We start from the raw sequence: 18,569 nt of genomic DNA, 5'->3' as shown, positions 1-18,569 counted from the left end.
AAATAACTAATGGAGATTTGTCAATTGACCAGTATTTCACCTGTAAAAGGCTTATTATGTTCTAAAAGCTCCATTATTATTCCTCTCCTATTATTCACGTCACCATCCTACATATAGCAGTAAATCTTATATCTCTTCGAGTCAAATTCAAGAAATTACATATAAAGTCGATATATTTAAAATTGTCGGGTTCCACCATAAATGTATTGCTATTACTGGTAATAATAAAAAACAAGCGTAATTTATGGACGCGATAACTATTATGTGGTAGAGTGAATTGTAACGTTATTCGGTTATAAAAACCAACATGAACCCAATTGACACGTGATAACAATAGAAGTGATGTCACAACACGGCAAATCAGCAGTGTTATCTTTTCTAAAACAGCCTCCATCAAATTTGTACATTGTAGAGGGGCATACTGCTGTAGTTCATGTTGTAGTAGTCATGTTGTGCCGTAAATTTTACAGTTTACTCAGTATGGCATGGGGTGCAATACCAGAGTTATCACATGTCAGTACTAATTCACTTGTTAATTTTTGACAATGTAAAGAATACCTGGTGCGCAAATTCAAACAAATCGTACGGAAATTCCTGAAAAAAAATCAATGAATTTCTATTGTTTAAAAGTGAGTTGTCGTGCAATGGAAACCGATAGACGAATTATTTATCAGCACACATTCTGCAGATATTCTGAAGTATCTATTATAACGAATCAACAACCTATATGATCGGTGTTTACTATTAAAACTTTTCATATATTGAATGAAATTAGTAGAACGTGTAAATGTAATTATTGAACGATATACTCATTGTGCACGAAGCAAAGTAAGGCTGTGACTGTCAGTCTCAGCTCCCGGTCTACTCCATCTACGATTACTATAGGAGGGACACGTATACACTGCATAGCATACTCACTTTATACTTGAACACATCGTGTATAGTAATGTGTATTATTACTCATGAAAGTAACAATCTCACAGCAATCAAAGTTACGCGTAGTTAAATTTTAAAATCATGGGTTTTCTCAATGGTATGGGTAAGCTCTTGTTGCTGAAATCACAGGGCCGTTCGGATTTACATAGGTCTCCTACCACTGAAGTAAACATCTAAACGTGTAACTAATAATTTATTGAATATGATATTACCTTAATGTATGTTAGAATTCAAGTGAAAGAAGGGGTCGCGTTAAGACATTCAACTGCTAGATAGACGTTTTTCTTTTCAATTGTGTACGTGACAATTTATTATGCTTCATTTAAAAAATTCGACAATTCGGCCGTGTCGGACTAAATGTGTATAGGAAATGGAAAACAATGATTTCAGACTTGGTCCGTCAAATTCACTGTCAACATAGTCAATTATCCCATACGTTGGGAATGTGATTTATGGTAATTTATGGCATGACTTAAAAATTATATTCGCGTCATTACACAAGTAGCAAATATAACAATCCATCGTACAACATTCGTCGACTAAATCACAACCCAATTATAGCGCATCGTTAAAGCTCTACGTAGATGTGTTGACTTGTCATTAAAAAAAATCCAAAATGATATTTAACACTGCTCTTTGTACACTAGCATAAAAAGGAATAAGCTTAACTCCTAATCAACACATGTTTCACATTCATGTCTTCTCGAGTTTTGTTCAAATCAACATCGTTCAACCAGAAATGTTCTCTCACATTAATTTCTGATTCCTATCATTTGGTACATAACATTACAGTTGACCTTAAACCGATGACGTACGAAGAGCTATGATTAAGGTCAAGGGTGAATTGACTCATACAACGTATATTTAATTGAATGTTATGAGTTGTGGTCTTGTGAAACGTAAACACATCACCGTCTCTAGGAGACCGATTAAAGCTGAGTAAAACCATCCAATTATGATGAAAAGACGGTGACCGGCTTCAATCGAGGGTTATATCGGATTAACGTAACACAAATAACAAATGAAGTATAGTAAGCTTAATAAAGCGAGGCAGAATGTACCACAGATTGGATGTAAATTACATGGTGGTGTGCGATAAAAGCAAACATTAAGTCCTATACACGTACATAAAGGGTTTGGCTCAATGGAAAGGGTTGATAAAATGATATTTGGCTCCAATGAAATATCCATAGAATACGTTTCACGTTAGTCAACGAGTTCATTCCATAGTCAATGTCATAAAACATATTAACGTTCTACATCAACACATGGCAGTGCATCTTCATCATTTTATGTTGCCATGGCAATGTCAAGTATATTGTTGTAGGTTTCCCTCAAGATCAACAAACGTACCATTTGAACTGTTTCAACATGGCACGAAACATACCATTAGATGTTTATTTATAATATATATCTGATTTACAACAAGAGTTAACAATATCTCTATATCTCTAATGTAGAAATATATAGCTGGTAGATGTAAATAGACAAATGTCACAATGTGACCTAAAACTACGTGATGATGAATGACGTCAGCACAGAAACTAGCTACGTCACTCATGCTATATTTCTGATACATAAATCCAAGATCAGCAACTCGTTGATGTTCACAATGACGCAGAATAAAGTTGTCTTCAACATGATTACATTCGCCCCATCAAATCAAACACTTGAAATGTGTGTTGGTTTTGCCGTATGTAATCTGTAGCAGTTATATTGAATCCAGTCCTTGAGCATGCCGATGCAAATGAACTATTCACAATATATGACAGATTTTTTGGTTTACTTTCTCTGTAAACTGATTATTTCCGTTCATGAAATTTCAAGTACAATGGTTTATCAGGAACCAGGATTAATCTCGTGCAAGGTTCTAAGGGCTTATCGTTATTTGGTTCAAGACGGAAATTCTGGGTGATCTGCAGATTAAAAAACATGGAAAATTTCTTTATGAACAATAGTGATAAACATTGTAATGTTTCAGTCTGGAAATGACCGGCAGTATATGTATATTGACAACCATAATTCATATATTCTTAATAACAATTAACCATTTGTATGTAAATTTCATCATTGAATAATGATGTTGAACAAGAACGAAATAAAGACAAACATGTATAGATATCGGTGAATAGATTGAGGGCGCTGTAAGGCTGTGCAGTAACAGTATAACAGTCTGCAATGTTAATAGATCATGTGTTGTAGTGCATAACACTGCAGGCACCCGGGTCAAGGGTCAATTCTATCATTATCATATATCAAAATTCGTGCTATGAAAAGCAATGTTATCGTTTCAATTAGTGTCCTTAAAGTTAGACACATTGATCTACGAAATGGTTGTGTAGGAAATGTCAATGGTCAACCCTCACTAAGAAATCACCTTGGTGAATTCGCTCCATACAAGATTCTCCCTTTAGCCGGTGGAAAGTCTTCTTCTATCTTAATAAGGCTATGGTTTCACGGAGAGAAATCCTTTTCGTCAATATTACACCTCATTATATTCTGACACAAAATCCCCTCCCCTCCACCCCCACCCCAATCATGGATCATGTCGGGTTACCTTAGCTAAGCACAAGTACATCTCAAGCTCAGATATTCGCCTTCCAATGCACTGTCTGGTACCGGTTCCAAATGGTTGCGAGGCAAACTGGTTGACCTTATGTTTGTGTTTCTCTGATCTTAACCATCTCTCTGGTTTAAAGTCATCCGGGTTTTCAAAGTTGTCCGAGTCACGTGACATCAAATTTGTAAGTATGATAACTGTGGTCTGAAATTAAGAATCAAATGAAATTCACTCTGCCACATGGGTATTGTAACCCAATGACAACTAGGACAGATGTAATAACACTTGGAAAATACAATAGATATTACTAATATTTGCAGACAATGTAGCAATGGTTACATGGCTATTCCACCATTCTCCCTCCAATCTACTCCTCCTTACTATCATGATAAATTATGCATACCTGCACTACTACGATTGCGATTCAACTCGTCCCATTTCAACTCACCCCAATTTCAACTCGGCCCATTTTCAACTCGCCCCATTTTTAACTCGTCCCCTTTTCAACTCGCCCCAATAACACTAGTAAACGTTTAAATCTAAACGATACATGGACTCGAAGTACAGCGCGGGGACCGAAAAACTTACATGATTTTACCTACATGGCCAGTTGAAGCGTAGAAAATGTAACATTTCGTAGCAGAAAGTGGTGTGGGTTTTGGCTAAGTGTTTGCTATAGGTCTAGAACTTATACTAGCACAACAACTTTCCTCAGTCATGGAATATCACTTTCCACATTAGGACTTAATGTTTACAACCTAAATAAGAAATATTAGTGACTGACACGATTACGACTTCCGCGCGTACGGGTTTTGGAGACGTGTCTCCTCTCCCTACTTAACGCAACTAAGTATTGTAGGATGTGTTTTAAGCGCAAGTGGTACTTCATTAGTGGAATACGAGATACCACAGACCCTCCAAACTGAGTACTAGTAGCTTCGATTTCATATATGCACAGGTAAATTATATTGTAAAGAGTTGGGGCGAGTTGAAAATGGGGCCAGTTGAAATTGGGGCTAGTTGAAAATTGGACGAGTGAGTGGGACTAGTTGAGTGGGACGAGTTGAAATGGAACGAGTTGAAATTGGGACGAGTTGATCCGTCACTACTTACCCCCTCTGGGACTTTGTAACCACCCACAACGGCATCCTTATTCAGAATACGAGAAAAACCATAGACAACTGGAAACAATCTACATGTAATTGAAAAATAATTTCATTAAAGTCAATGATTAGCATAGTACACAATTCTATATGCATGATATGATAGTAGACATGGCGTTATTACCGTAGTGAATAGTAAACATTCCATAAATTCCGCTCTAAAATCTTGTACTACTTCTATTAATGAAGTACTTATTATTCTTGAGACGTCTGAAAATATTAAGTAGCACTGAGTTGATATTGTTAGTACCCATAAATGAATTACACGGTGTACACGTTAATGTTTTTTCCATCGTTGATGGTTTACAATACATAATACTTTCTCTGACCACAACTATACAGTTATATATGTTTATGTTCTACCATCGTTGATGAGTTACAATACCTCATACTTTCTCTGACCACAGCCTTAAGATAGTGAAACTCCTTCAAGTGTTCTTGACTGATTTTCTCTCCTTTCGGTACCACATTTGTAATTTCTTGATGTAGTCTTTCTTGTACATCCGGGTTCCATGCTAGTAGATCTAGTGTCCACAACATAGTATTCGATGTCTGAAACAAATAGAACGAGTTGTTGTTGACATTACCCGGGCTCACACATGGGGGGGGGGGTGGTGGGGGGGTGGTGTTGGTGATGATGATGGTGGTGGTGATGGTGGTGGTGGTGGTGGTGGTGGTGGAGGTGGTGGTGGTGGTGGTGGTGGTGGTGGTGGTGGTGGTGGTGGTTAAATTAATGTTGAAACAAAAATCCAAGATGCTGTACGGATAAGAAACAAATGCAGTATATTCCTTGGAACGATCAATTACCAATATCATAAGTCCGTTCCTTTTCCACCAACATGCAAATGTTATTGTATTTTGTTGATTTATCATATGATATCTTCTGATATATTTTGTTGGTATTGCAATCATTTAATTCCATTTAGTCGTTGTTTGCAATTTACTCAGAGACAGCGTATGTTTTTGTTTCAGAATCATAGGGCTTGCCAATCTCATTAAAGTCTGATGAGGCTAGATGTCTTTACGACACAAATAGAGGTAAATAAAGACATCTAGCCGCCTTCACCACATCGGATTTTATCAGATTGGGGGACTACATGCCCAAATTTTGAACAAACTACAGAGTACTATATACAGCATTAAAATCTGCCATTACCGTGTCAACTGCTGCACCAAAAAGTTCAGCAGCATTGGCCAGAATTTCCCCACTGGATAGTTTTCCTGATGACATTAGATATGGAATGATATGCTGAAAGGTTTTCTCACCGTCACTTTCAGTTGAAACTAGAGTTTGTTCTCCCTCAGCTATCCTTGTATTCATATGCATTTCGGCTTTAAAGGTAAAGTGAGATAATCAGATTATCAGTTATCCTTTTCTTACAGATTGTAATAAGGTTATTGTAAGATAAATTAATAAGCACAAACATAACTATGTTTTGAAAGGTATATGTTCGTTTCTTAGTATGCTACCAAGACATTTACATGACATTTACATTTGAGCCATTGTAAGAGAAATACTCACTTATTTCGAAGATAATTCGGGCGTTTTCACGCATTTTTCTCCAGGCAGGTAGATTCAACTTTACCTGTAGCTTCAGAGATGGAAAGAATATCACTGATTCAGAGTGACGGAAAAAATCCTTCGCTGCCTGTATGAACTTCTCCGACGTTGGATCAACAGTGTCTTTCAGCAGTCCCAGTCGTTTCTCAAATAATGTAGATGCCACAGCTGTACATGTAGACAGAGGAATGGTCTGTTAAGTTTTACTTTCTCTTGTACATCAATATCTAAAACAAACGGACCTAACATTCTCCATCTTTAAGTTATATTCCCTTTTTATTTTCATACATTTTTAAAGAGAAATCTCCTGAGTGAGTCACTTTAAAATTAGTTATGCCTTCAAACATGTATGATTATGAACCCGTAGACTTCTATCAGATATGCTGTATGGAGGGATTGCAACATTCAGAGTGAATTTGAGAGAATAAAATCGAATTTTGAGTGCACACAACGTTTAAAATTCTTCTTTTCTGACCTTCCATGGACCATCTGAATACTTCGTCATCAATATTAGTCGTTAGTTTGCCATCTGCATCATCACGTAGTCGTCGTATCTTAGCAACCAAATCATCAGCTACAGTGCTGAGAGTATCCGTATGAGAAGCAACCTGTTTTGGTCGGAGTAAAGGTTTGATTAGCACACTGCGATGACGATGCCAGTCTTCACCATCCCTATTGTAGTTAAAGTAGAGTGACGTCACATTCGTCATTACTTTCAATAGATGATTGGACAATCATGTCAAGTTAATAGTTTCAGTTTGATGAATGATTTAACAATTGGTTACTCATGATATATATAAATGATTTATAACTTTGTGAAGAGGTGTACACTGGACAGACAGACAGACAGACAGACAGACAGACAGACAGACAGACAGACAGACAGACAGACAGACAGACAGAGAATGCGTACACGTGTGTGTGTGTGTATATATATATATATGTGTGTGTGTGTGTGTGTGTGTGTGTGTGTGTGTGTGTGTGTGTGTGTGTGTGTGTCTATAATGATACGAAGGTACTAGTATCAGCATGTCGGTTTTGAGACCGGTGGTGAATGGCATTTGCCCATTCTGACGTCATTACCCTTGCCTATTCATACCATGCTGACCTTTGTAAACAAAGGAATTAAGTATACGTGACATTTTGACTTCTAGCGTAGTAAAGGCCGTATTAAATAGTAAAAATAACTGTAAAGTAAATAACACTGTAATTTTGTGTACAATTTCAACAAAAATAATTGTCAACTCACGAAAGGAAAACACCAAGGGAATATCCCCCAAGTTTCCTGTACAACAACCATGGGTCCACTGGAGGTCGACGTGGATATTTACCCTCAGAGCGAAACACGGCTGCGGCGGCGTTGGGATCAGCTACAAAAACACCAGCCAGTCCCCCTAGGTCCTCTCTCCAAATCGGACCGAACTGTTGTCGACGCATCATGAAAAACTTGTCCATTTTAGAAACTCCCCCATTTCGAATTATATCGAGATATGTGACAAACTTGTTGCTCGTACTTGGTATTTGCTCAAAGGGTTTGGCATCACCGTTTATGTGATTGGTATTCTCTTGAGTTGTTGATGCCGTTGTACGATACCCGTAAATATTGTTGCGTGCTAAATTGATGACCGGTTGACGACTGACGACATATCCACAACGAAGTGCCATTATGATATGTGTCTAAATGTTCGAATGAAACGTTGAATGCTGACGAGTGTGAAGCTACCATCATATTCATATTCATCTTCACTTTCAAAAGTTGACCTCTACGATCAATGTGAATATGATGATAGCTTACACATTCATCATCATATTCGAAGTACTTCCGAATGGGTACGAACATGCGTTCGGCAAATCACATATCCTTCATTGGGTGGTTGAAATCATGTGATTGTAATTACTTTTCACTTGATTTGCCTGGATTTGCATGCTCTCTTCTTATTTTTGCCAGAGTATCCAATTTGCACCATAATTTATTGTTCTCATGGACCATTATTTTTCACAATCGATTGCGTTGACCGATCCCGATCAAAGGAACTACACACATTGTGATAATTGTGGTCTTGACAACACTATTTTGTGTAAATTTCACCAGTGTAAGTGTTAAGTAGGGTTTCAAAGATAGCAGCACTGCGGGAAATCAAAACACACCCAGCCAGGCCGTATTTTATTACATTACTCATACACAAGTTTTTTGTACACCCAAATATTGACATTTTCAAAGATATGGGAAAGGCATACTAAACATCCAAATTAGTTTTTTTATATGACAACAATAATTCATGGTGCAAATTGGATACTCTGGCAAAAATAAGAAGAAAGCATGCAAATCCACGCTAATCAAGTGAAAAGTAACTACAATCACATTATTTCAACCTGCCAATGAAGGATTTGTGATTTGCCGAACGCTTGTTCGTACCCATTCGGATAACTTCGAATCTGATGATGAACATGTGAAGCTATCATCATATTCACATTGATCGTACAGGTCAACTTTTGAAAGTGAATATGAATATGAATATGATGGTAGCTTCACACTCGTTGAATGCTGTCAAAGTCCAACTATAATTGGTTCATGAACTTTCACCTCTGACCCGTAAATGTGCAATCTTTGTTGCACAAGTTCTCACATATCGAAGTTGCTAGTTGAACCATAATTTGTGATAACGACGCAATCAATCGGTCATTGAAGTGAAATATCATTTTGTGCTGATATTTCACTGATAACAGACGGATAGACAGACACAAAGGGTTTCTTCAAAATTGTATCCACTACTTATCCTGATTCTCAAAATATATATGTATTCAGCCGATAACAACTATTATGACAAACATTGGGATAAGTTACACTCAGCGTAAGTTATAGTATCATCTTTATTCAACATAAAAGTAATCAAAACATGAATAAATCTTCACATATATTGCTCCTGTCCCCTGTGCTTTCACATTACACTGGGTTGGTTTTTTAAAAGAAATAATTGAACAATTTTAAAGAACAAAATGTCCCAAGCTTCACATATACTTCTATACTAGTCTGTGCATGGTTGAGTGTTTATTCTTATATAACCACAAAAAATAACCAATTACATGCTCGCTGCCCCCTGTGGCTCGACCTGGACGATTCAGGAAAATATGTGGAAATTGTTTATCTTGAACTAAACGATTTAGGACTATTTAACTCAATTGAACAGATAATAGTGTTAGGCTTCCGTGTGAATGCAAATAATATTGTGTAAGAAAGCGTATAAAACAAGATTCTGTTATTTGAGTCCATGACCTCTAACCGATTTACTTTCAAATCCTTTCCCAAAGAATATTTCATTCTCGTTCAAGTAATTTCACGTTCAGGGGTTTATCAGGAACAAGTAGAAATTTCATATGAGGTTCCAGTGGTTTATCATTATTTGACTCAAGGCGGAAATTCTGGATGATCTGTAGATGGAGACAGAAATACATGTAAGATAAGATGGAGAAGTCTTTATTTATCTATATCATATCTGACTAAGGCTTGTTACGATTAGAAATTATATCAGTCCCAAAAAGCATCTCTCTTCATAGTAGATATAAAGGCAATACAACATATGTGGTCAAATGATATATGTGAACTAAATATCCAAAAAATGTCAGCTTGCATCTCATGCTAATTCGACCTATGTTGTATGGTCAGTATCCAGTCATTCTTTCGTGTCCGCTTAGAAAATTTGTTGTTTTTTCACAGCTCTGGACTTTAAAGGTAAATGCAAATAATTAATGCTCTGAAACTTCAGTCTCAGAACTCTACGAGTTTGGACTAGGATTTTCTTATTCCTTTGTTAACTTACAAGTTTTATACAATTAAAAGTTCAAATAGAAACAATTTAAATAATTTACAAATGTTTACCTTGCTCAAACATAGGTACATCTCGAGTTCAACCAATCTTCTACCAATGCACTGTCTTGAACCGGCTCCAAATGGTTGGGAGGCAAATTGGTTCACCTGATGTTTGTGTTTCTCGGATCTTAACCATCTTTCAGGTTTAAATGCATCCGGTTTTTCAAAGTTGTTAGAATCACGTGACATCACATTCGTAAGTATGTAAATATTTGTCTGAAATAAACGTATAATAGGATTATAAACTCCACGAATTTATGCAGGGGTGAAGAAATCTTGAATGGAAGAACTTTCTGTCAAACTGCCTTAGTGGTCTTAAGGACGTATCTATTATGTTTTACTAGTTATAGAAGATACTTATAAACGTTATAGATAGTGGCGAACTTGACATTCAAACCGTGTGTAGACCTCGAGGAAATTTTATCGACCACACCTGTGCGTACTTACCTCTGCTGGTATTGTGTATCCACTCATTACAATGTCAGTGTCTAGAACTCGAAAGTTTACAAATCCTACTGGAAACAACCTATTTTGAAGAGAAATATTCCGATAAAGTCAATATATAATAAAACTGAAGAGTATGATTTTAATACTTTGGTTTTATCCTCAAGAATCCCAAATTATTGCATATAAACCAGCTGTATAATGCAAACACACAATGTATTCGACTCCGATTCCTTTGTCATATCAACAAAATATCTGATATTACAATACCTCATACTTTCTCTGATCACTGCCTTGAGGTAATGAAATTGTTTCAAATGCTCTTGACTGATTGTCTCTCCTTTCGGTACCACATTTGTGATTTCTTGATGTAGTCTTTCTTGTACATCCGGGTTCCATGCTAGTAAATCTAACGTCCACTTCATAGTATTCGATGTCTTGTCAATACAAAAAAGTGACAACATTTTGTGTGAATGTCACGAAACTTTCATTTGGTGACTTGCCAAGGATCTGGGCATGGTTCATCCATATCGAAGCCCACCCCCTTGTGGTTGGAAGACGTATACCTTTGAGCTCGTCTTTCGATGCAAATATTCGAACTGTCAAAATCAAAAGGTTGCAATAGGTTGACACAAACATATCATTTGTTGGAGAGTATGAACAAATAATCACATCAGGTCGTTTTGATGACGTGAACGGTTGCTTTATAATAAAATGAAATAATTCTCACGAAGTAAACGGAGGAAATATCGTAAACATGTATCGTACATGATCTCGTTCTATATGAAATTATGGTATATGTCTCACTTCCCATTTCTATCTATCTTAATTAAAATGACAAAATTATAACCTCTCTAGAAAGCTTAACACAACAGTCTTGGTATATAATATTATTATATGTATTCATTTAGGAGAGCTGAGAGTTTGTTGAAGATAAATTATAATATTCAAATAAGCGTATAAAAAATTGTCGAAGGTATTACTATCGTAAAATGCTTTTTTATTATTAATGACACATCGAGGACAATTAGACCCTAAACCATGTCCTTGGATTTCGCTATTACTGTGTCCTGGTAAGATTGTATATAAGAACAAAACATATATTACCGTATCGATTGATGCACCAAACAGTTCAGCTGCATTTGCCAGAATTTCACCTCTGGATAGTTTTCCAGACGACATTAGGTATGGAATAATATGTTGAAAGGTTTTCTCACCGTCACCGTCATCGTCACCTTCAGTTGAATCTTTATTCTCAGCGATCCTCGCATTCATATGCATTTCCGCTGAAACCCGACATAAGCTTACATTGCTAGACTAAGTATTAAAACCTGCCATGTACTGTTAATTGGACCATTCCCACGGTCCCATGACTTCATCTTCAGCTCTCTCATTATTCACATTTCAACCATAAACTTAACAAAATTATGTTATACCCCTTTTCACTCTATCCTATACCATTAAATTTATTGTATTAAACATTAAGAGAATTTGAAACATTTTGTTCAAGTGATCACGCATGGTTCATTTTTGCTTTGTAGATTTCATTTTGAAGACTAACTTCGTTATCTTTTGATTGTCACGGAAATCTAAATGTCTGAAATATATCCAACAGGCGCAAAGTGAAACATCTTCCATAGATATCCATGAAGGCTATTATTCATAGGAATACTCACTTATTTCAAAAACTGTACGGATGCCATCACACATTTTTCTCCAGGATGACATATTGAACTTCACCTGCATCTTCAATGGCAAATAAACCACTGATTCTGAGTAACGGAACATGTCCTTCGTTGCCTCTATGAACTTCTCAGACGTGGGATCAATAATATCATCCAGCAATCCTAGTCGTTTCTCAAACAATGTAGATGCAACAGCTACAGGTAAAACAGAACACTGACACGTGACTTTATTGTTGAAGGATAGCTGACATCTTTAGAAATCTTCATTGAAGACACGCTACTAAGACTACAATCATGTATTGGGCTACGTCGAAGCTTCGTCAGAGTCAACACTAATACATTACACTGGATACAGTATACATACTTACATGTATATATAATGCAAGACATATCCGTGATTATAGCAAGGTGCATTAGAAAGAGCATTATATTAATTTGAATTTCAGTAAAGAAATCATTTTGTGTTTTATCCAGATACTGTAAAAATCTGTTATGTATAACTGTTTATGCGTTAATAAAAATACTTTAAATACAAAAAAGAGCATTATATTAATACTTGGTGAATAGTGGTAATTAAAATATAAAGACTCGGAAATGGTTTGATTTTTAATTTCGAACCTGAAGCTTCACATAAGATGATAACAATATATATGAAGTTTCTTTGATTCAGAATGAAAGTTTTACTTTCGATATTTGACACTGAAAATCAAAGTAGTGTTGATTATCACTTGTATGACTCTCAATACGACATACATTATATCTAATAGTATTATGGGTCTGGACATTCAACAATATATCTCTATAGTATAGTTGATGGGTGGTTTTTATGGGGACGACTATAGGCGTCATTTGGTTCACTGAAAAAGTTAAAAACTTTAAACGCCAAAATTGATGGCTTAAACAGTACATCAATTCTATGTCAGGTTTGAGTGCAAGTAAAATCTCACCTTCCATGGACCATCGGTACAAGTCGTCTTCCATGATGACCTCGCCATTACCCTCTCCAGTAACACCGCTTTGTCGTCGTATCTTAGCAACCAAATCATCAGCTACAGTGTTGAGAGTATCCGTGTGAGCAGCAACCTGTTTTGGTCGGAGTAAAGGTTTGATGAGCACACTGCGATGACGATGCCATTCTTCGCCGTTTCTGTAGATGATAAACAGCAGAGTGACGTCAGAGTGACGTCGGTGAAATTTGACCAACTGTGTCCAAATTACCGTAGTTACTATGATGTATTGATATACCATCTCAGCTTGAAAGTTACATCTGCCCTCTACATTCAATGTTCACTAGAAAGTAATAATTGAGTCCGGCATTAACTTTAGCTATAGCTACGATGGTTCAAGGGTACATTTTACAATCGACATCGAAACACAATTCGTCGTGACCTTTGATTTTTAGGGACAAAGATCATGTACTATGTGTATTGTGTTGCTGTAGTTGGTCGAAATACATATTGTCTGTTCACCGTCGGACATGAAGCAGTTACAGAGAAGTATATTAAATAAAAAACCGGGAATGAATGAATGAATGAATGAATGAATGAATGAATTATTGAGTTGGATGGATGGATGGTTGGTTGGTTGGCAGGCAGGTTGTAGTGGTTGCAGTGCTTGATTGATTACCTGGCTAATTGGTTAGTTGGTCGGTTGGCTGGCTGGCTGGTAGGTAAGTCGGTTTGCAATCAATATAGCGCTACAAGCATGTTCCATTCATGTGATTATATAGGGAAAAATTTTAAAACGACGAACTGTTCATGGTTGTACAACTCTATTTACAATCATTTTTACTGCACAAAATCAATAAATTGGCGATAGTGACAATATGACTGCTATTTGATTACCTGTGCATTATTGGATGGTTTTCATAATCGTTGTGTTTGGCACAGGTAGGGGTTCCTATATAATGACAATACTTTTTTTCGAAGTTCAAAATACATAATGAACGTGTTTAATTTGTGACAGTTTCCAAATGTTTCACCTGGTGACGCTGTTTAAAGAAACTCTCTGCATTGCCTGTGAACACGATAGATCAAACTCATGTAGATAATACAATGTACGAATATCTTCGACGTGGCCTAAATATGGGGTCTAATTAACCCTGTAAATGGGCATATCATATTTACTATTAATAATGCAATTATTTTCTTTTAAAACACACGGGCAATGGTAACTCACGAAAGAAATACTCCCAATGAATAACCTCCCATTTTTCGGAACAATAACCATGGTTCCACAGGAGGTCGCCGTGGGTGTTTGCCTTCGGCGCGAAACACGGCTGCAGCAGCGTTGGGGTCAGCTACAAAAACTCCACGCAGAACACCGATGTCTTCTCTCCATACTGGACCGAACTGTTTACGGCGCATCGTGAAGAACTGGTGCATCTTAGAAAGTCCTCCATTGCGAAAAATGTCGAGATATGTGACAAGCTTGTTCCTTGGACGTGGCATCTCGTGAAAAGGTTTAGCAACGACATTGCTCTGATTGTCTGTTTTCGGAACTGTTGACGCCGCCGATCGATATAAAACGGTAACATGACGAATTACTGCGAATGATGATGGGTAACGACGTAATGAGATGTACATATTCTTAGGTCTTCACAGCTATACATATATATGAACAAAACAAGAATTATTATAGGAATGCAAAGAGGAGGTCAAAGGACGTAGTCCTGAAATTGGAGTGTGAACCTTCACCTCTGAACCCCCCAAAGAGGCCATTCGTGTACATAATATATTTCCCATTGATGCATTTCTTTTTCTTTGCGTACATGTGTTTTGTTTTAAGTTTTGTTTGTTTTCTCTTTTCTGTCTAAAAGAATAGACATTCGAGATTTGGAAATGTTTTTTTTTTATCACAGGGGTATTAAAATGGTATGTTTCTCCAGTATTGCATACTAACTTATAACTTATATTATGTGTACGATTATACATGCATGGGGTAACTGAAATTGAGTTGATATTTCTAAGCAATAATGAAATGTCTTGTATTGACCTAGCATATTTGTCCTTCTATCATGATGAACAGGGAGAATACATTGGAATTGACGCTTCTTTTCAAAAGGCCCAAAAAATGCTTCTTGTACATTCATGATTCAATAACAAATACCAAACCAATAACATACATGGTATCCGTAGTAATATTCCAAGGTGTTCCAACGAATCTGAAAACGTAAGCTTATTGCTAGACTTATGATGATAATGGTTTTATTTCAGTGAAGGGTCACAGCACGTCATACAGAGAGTACGAATTTAATACATTACAAGATTTCGATTTGTCTTTAATGTAAAATAAATGTCGTAAAAAGAACCTGGAATAAAAATTACAGATACAGACGTCATGTCCATTTATCATGTTTATACCTGTGGAGAAAATTCTCTCTTGTTCTAGGATGTGGTTTGCCACTGATATAATTCCTGTGCCGTATTTTTCACGCATACGATAAATATTTAAATGTGTGCAAACCCTTAACCGTTCCAGAGTAAACGTTTTTGCATAATATCAAATGTCAGTGAGAGATGTAGAATGATTATTTAAAACGAAGTATAGGTTAGAATAAGATAGGTGGATATGAAAGAGGGCGCTTTCCAAATTTTCTATCAGAGTCGTTGGTGTAAATACCGAGAATAGTTCAAGGTTCGATAACGGAGCAAAGTCCAATTTACTAACCCAATGTCGATGAGTACCTTCAACTGCTACAAATCTGTATTTTTTATACTGAGATACGTTATCATCCTCAATCTTTTTGGAAATGTACACTTCTTGGCCTACGAATGAAATACAGTTCTAGTACAAAACAACTCGACATATGTTTTAAGCGATTTCCCATGCAAATTTACTAAAATATTACGTTATCACTGGCCGAACCTATCTCTGTGACGTTGGAGGTCCACTGTATTAACATAGGTTACATTTAAACAATCTATCTATGGGATGCCATGCGTAGGTGTATGGCTACACCTAAAGTGACGCTGAATCTTGGAGGAAACGGAAAGAGTGACTTAAGCTTACTGGTCGGCAATATATGTCATAACATCTAGAGACCGTAACAGGAACATCACATACTGGGATAATACTTTGAGAGATTCGTGATGAGCAGCGACATGACAAATAACACGGTGAGTTTCTCGGAGATCATATACTGTCATGGTATGGTATGGAGTATATTCCTGTATTTGTGAGATGGTGACAGCACAGTATAAATACAATATTGTGGTTACTGAAACTCACCAAACGAAATCAGGGATATTGATCGATCAAATAAGTGAGCTCTGAATTTTATTCATCATAATTCTACAAAATATATGCATACAGTCACAGTCGATTCCATGACAACGAAATCAGTGGTAATTTAACGACGAGAAATATATAGTTATGAAATATATCAATTCTCTATAATTCCTCATAATACACAAGAGGTTGCAGTTGGTGATAGAATTTAACCTTTAACGTTCGTCCAGAGAGCTGGCTATGTACGACTGTCATAGTTCGATATTGTTCAGCATAGTTCAATGATAAACCATTGTACATCATCACAACGGTGATATTTTGACATCGCTAATGCCTTTTAATGTTCTTGTAATACCCAAGGCGGTAACAGGTGGTTGATATCAAAGGTAATGATGTTTTTAATCACCAATACAGTAACTTGTTATTCTTTTTCAAAGTTCTGCCTTTTCGGAGTGTGTTTCATGCTCATGAAATTATGTATTCTTACAGAGTGTAACTTCAACCCTTCCCTGTTCTTACGATATTAAAACCTCTACCCTACCACATGATAGAAAAGATACGCCGCACTCATACCCCAATGTTTGAATCCCACCGTCTTGGATTACCACTATCCTATCATAGAACTTTTCAGTAACTGCCAGACAACTATTGTCATACTAGTATCCAAATTTGCTAAAATTTTAACCCTAAGTCAACATTGGCTATCAAGTTTGGTGACATTTTTACTACAGACATAATAACATCATCTAAAATGACGTATATTTCACCATCTTTTTATTGGCAGGATGTGATTACTTTTCCGTCAGTGGTCAGACTTAATGTCGGAGGTCTTCACTTCACCACTCGTTTATCATCTCTACAGAAATATGAGGATTCTATGCTGGCTGCCATGTTTAGTGGAAGACATAACACAGACAAGGACCAGGACGGAAGGTGAGTACCGAACTAAAGTTGATTTCTAAATTCGACATGCTACAATGATTCCTCCCCTCCATGAAAATGATTTCAGTGATTTCAGTGATTATTATAATAGATGACTAGGACAACACATCAAATTAAAATGTCTCCTATATATTTAATTGAATATCAAACTGTTCATATGTGTATAATCATACTCAGAATTCTGTAAGTACAAATTAAATCTTATTTTTTTTCGTCGTTTTATCTTCAACGAGGATCAACATACCTTTAAATATCTTACATAACATAACACATTATCCGCTTATTGCATTTCCAGCTAGGGGCGGAGCACAATTCATGGCGTAGGAGAAGGGGCTGTGGAAAATGGGGGGGGGGGAGAGGCTCCAATTTTCAGTCTTTACGTATGTAATATGATGGCCGCTGGAAGGGTGCGGTGGCTGAGGTGATACTATTGATATCGTTATCACTTTATTCATAGTCGGTAACAAAAGTAACACTACACTACCTACTAGTATATGGTATTCTCGATAGACGAAGTAACGCCTATTATATTCACTCTTTTTTGATAAATGATAAATGTGTCTTGTTTTGCAGATATTTTATCGACAGAGACGGAAAGTATTTCATCCACATACTGAACTACCTTCGTGACGAGGTTCTTCCACCTCCAGAGGTCGCTCAACAAGTCTACGATGACGCTCACTACTATGGTCTTCAACATTTTATGGAATGTCTCAGAACCAGTCCCGGAATGTTCGGAGAAATAGTCCGCCAGACCTTTCTGACACAGTTCGAAAAATATGACGAAAATTTGGAGAAAATAATAAGATCTGCGAAGGAGCGAGGTCTAAACTCAGCCACATACTCACGTCAATCAGACATCGTATTTGGTGTCAAGTTTTCAAAGAATTCACCTGAGTATGCAGCTGACCATAAATACAATGAGAACCACGAGTGTTATACGACTGATGGACGGGGTAAAAACTATCGGAAAGCCGAGGTGGTTTTTGGACCATGGGACGCCCCGGTGTCCAGAATGGATATCCTTGTTCAATGTATTATCACAGACTTGACGAAACGTGGGTTCCAGGTAGAATCATCAAATGAACAGTCTTCTTTGTGTCGATATTACGTTGGTCGGGGACGAGAAGTGGTTTCCTGCGAGACGCGCCTTACCCACCTAATTTTTGGTTGGTGGTAA

The 18,569-nt window shown here is 36.8% G+C and overlaps 3 protein-coding genes across 3 annotated transcripts; 1 reads left to right on the top strand and 2 right to left on the bottom strand.

Moving 5' to 3' along the window:
• Nucleotides 1-2,411: 2,411 nt before the first annotated feature.
• On the bottom strand, nucleotides 2,412-7,885 carry LOC144446163 (25-hydroxyvitamin D-1 alpha hydroxylase, mitochondrial-like). The gene is made up of 8 exons (XM_078135900.1): nucleotides 7,470-7,885; nucleotides 6,696-6,892; nucleotides 6,182-6,388; nucleotides 5,816-5,991; nucleotides 5,045-5,211; nucleotides 4,610-4,688; nucleotides 3,494-3,700; nucleotides 2,412-2,852 (listed from the first exon to the last, which is right to left on the bottom strand). Exons 1-8 carry the CDS (start codon nucleotides 7,883-7,885, stop codon nucleotides 2,739-2,741), a joined length of 1,563 nt encoding a protein of 520 aa, XP_077992026.1. The 3' UTR covers nucleotides 2,412-2,738.
• Nucleotides 7,886-9,535: 1,650 nt separating this feature from the next.
• LOC144446155 (25-hydroxyvitamin D-1 alpha hydroxylase, mitochondrial-like) lies at nucleotides 9,536-14,802 on the bottom strand. Its single transcript, XM_078135888.1, has 8 exons — nucleotides 14,396-14,802; nucleotides 13,165-13,364; nucleotides 12,209-12,412; nucleotides 11,640-11,818; nucleotides 10,803-10,969; nucleotides 10,536-10,614; nucleotides 10,098-10,304; nucleotides 9,536-9,649 (listed from the first exon to the last, which is right to left on the bottom strand). Exons 1-8 carry the CDS (start codon nucleotides 14,800-14,802, stop codon nucleotides 9,536-9,538), a joined length of 1,557 nt encoding a protein of 518 aa, XP_077992014.1.
• A 1,506-nt stretch (nucleotides 14,803-16,308) lies between these two features.
• On the top strand, nucleotides 16,309-18,569 carry LOC144446148 (BTB/POZ domain-containing protein KCTD7-like). The gene is made up of 3 exons (XM_078135874.1): nucleotides 16,309-16,335; nucleotides 17,232-17,380; nucleotides 17,963-18,569. The coding sequence occupies exons 1-3, from the start codon at nucleotides 16,309-16,311 to the stop codon at nucleotides 18,567-18,569; spliced, it is 783 nt and encodes a 260-aa protein (XP_077992000.1).

The sequence above is a fragment of the Glandiceps talaboti genome, chromosome 2 (genome assembly GCF_964340395.1).
Source record: "Glandiceps talaboti chromosome 2, keGlaTala1.1, whole genome shotgun sequence".
Lineage (NCBI taxonomy): Eukaryota > Metazoa > Hemichordata > Enteropneusta > Spengelidae > Glandiceps > Glandiceps talaboti.
The sequence above is the reverse complement of the archived record's forward strand: the minus strand, read 5'-3'. Positions and strand labels throughout refer to the sequence as shown.

Coding starts and splice junctions, on each gene's coding strand:
- LOC144446163 (XM_078135900.1), bottom strand. CDS start 7,885: ATGGCACTTCGTTGTGGATATGTCGTCAGTCGTCAACCGGTCATCAAT. Junction 6,893..7,469: donor TCCCTTGGTGTTTTCCTTTC/GTGAGTTGACAA, acceptor TAACTACAATAG/GGATGGTGAAGACTGGCATC. Junction 4,689..5,044: donor GTGGTCAGAGAAAGTATGAG/GTATTGTAACTC, acceptor AATTACATGTAG/ATTGTTTCCAGTTGTCTATG.
- LOC144446155 (XM_078135888.1), bottom strand. CDS start 14,802: ATGTACATCTCATTACGTCGTTACCCATCATCATTCGCAGTAATTCGT. Junction 10,970..11,639: donor TTGGTGCATCAATCGATACG/GTAATATATGTT, acceptor TGTATTGACAAG/ACATCGAATACTATGAAGTG. Junction 10,305..10,535: donor GATACACAATACCAGCAGAG/GTAAGTACGCAC, acceptor CGTTTATTTCAG/ACAAATATTTACATACTTAC.
- LOC144446148 (XM_078135874.1), top strand. CDS start 16,309: ATGAGCAGCGACATGACAAATAACACG. Junction 16,336..17,231: donor GCGACATGACAAATAACACG/GTGAGTTTCTCG, acceptor TTTTATTGGCAG/GATGTGATTACTTTTCCGTC. Junction 17,381..17,962: donor GACAAGGACCAGGACGGAAG/GTGAGTACCGAA, acceptor CTTGTTTTGCAG/ATATTTTATCGACAGAGACG.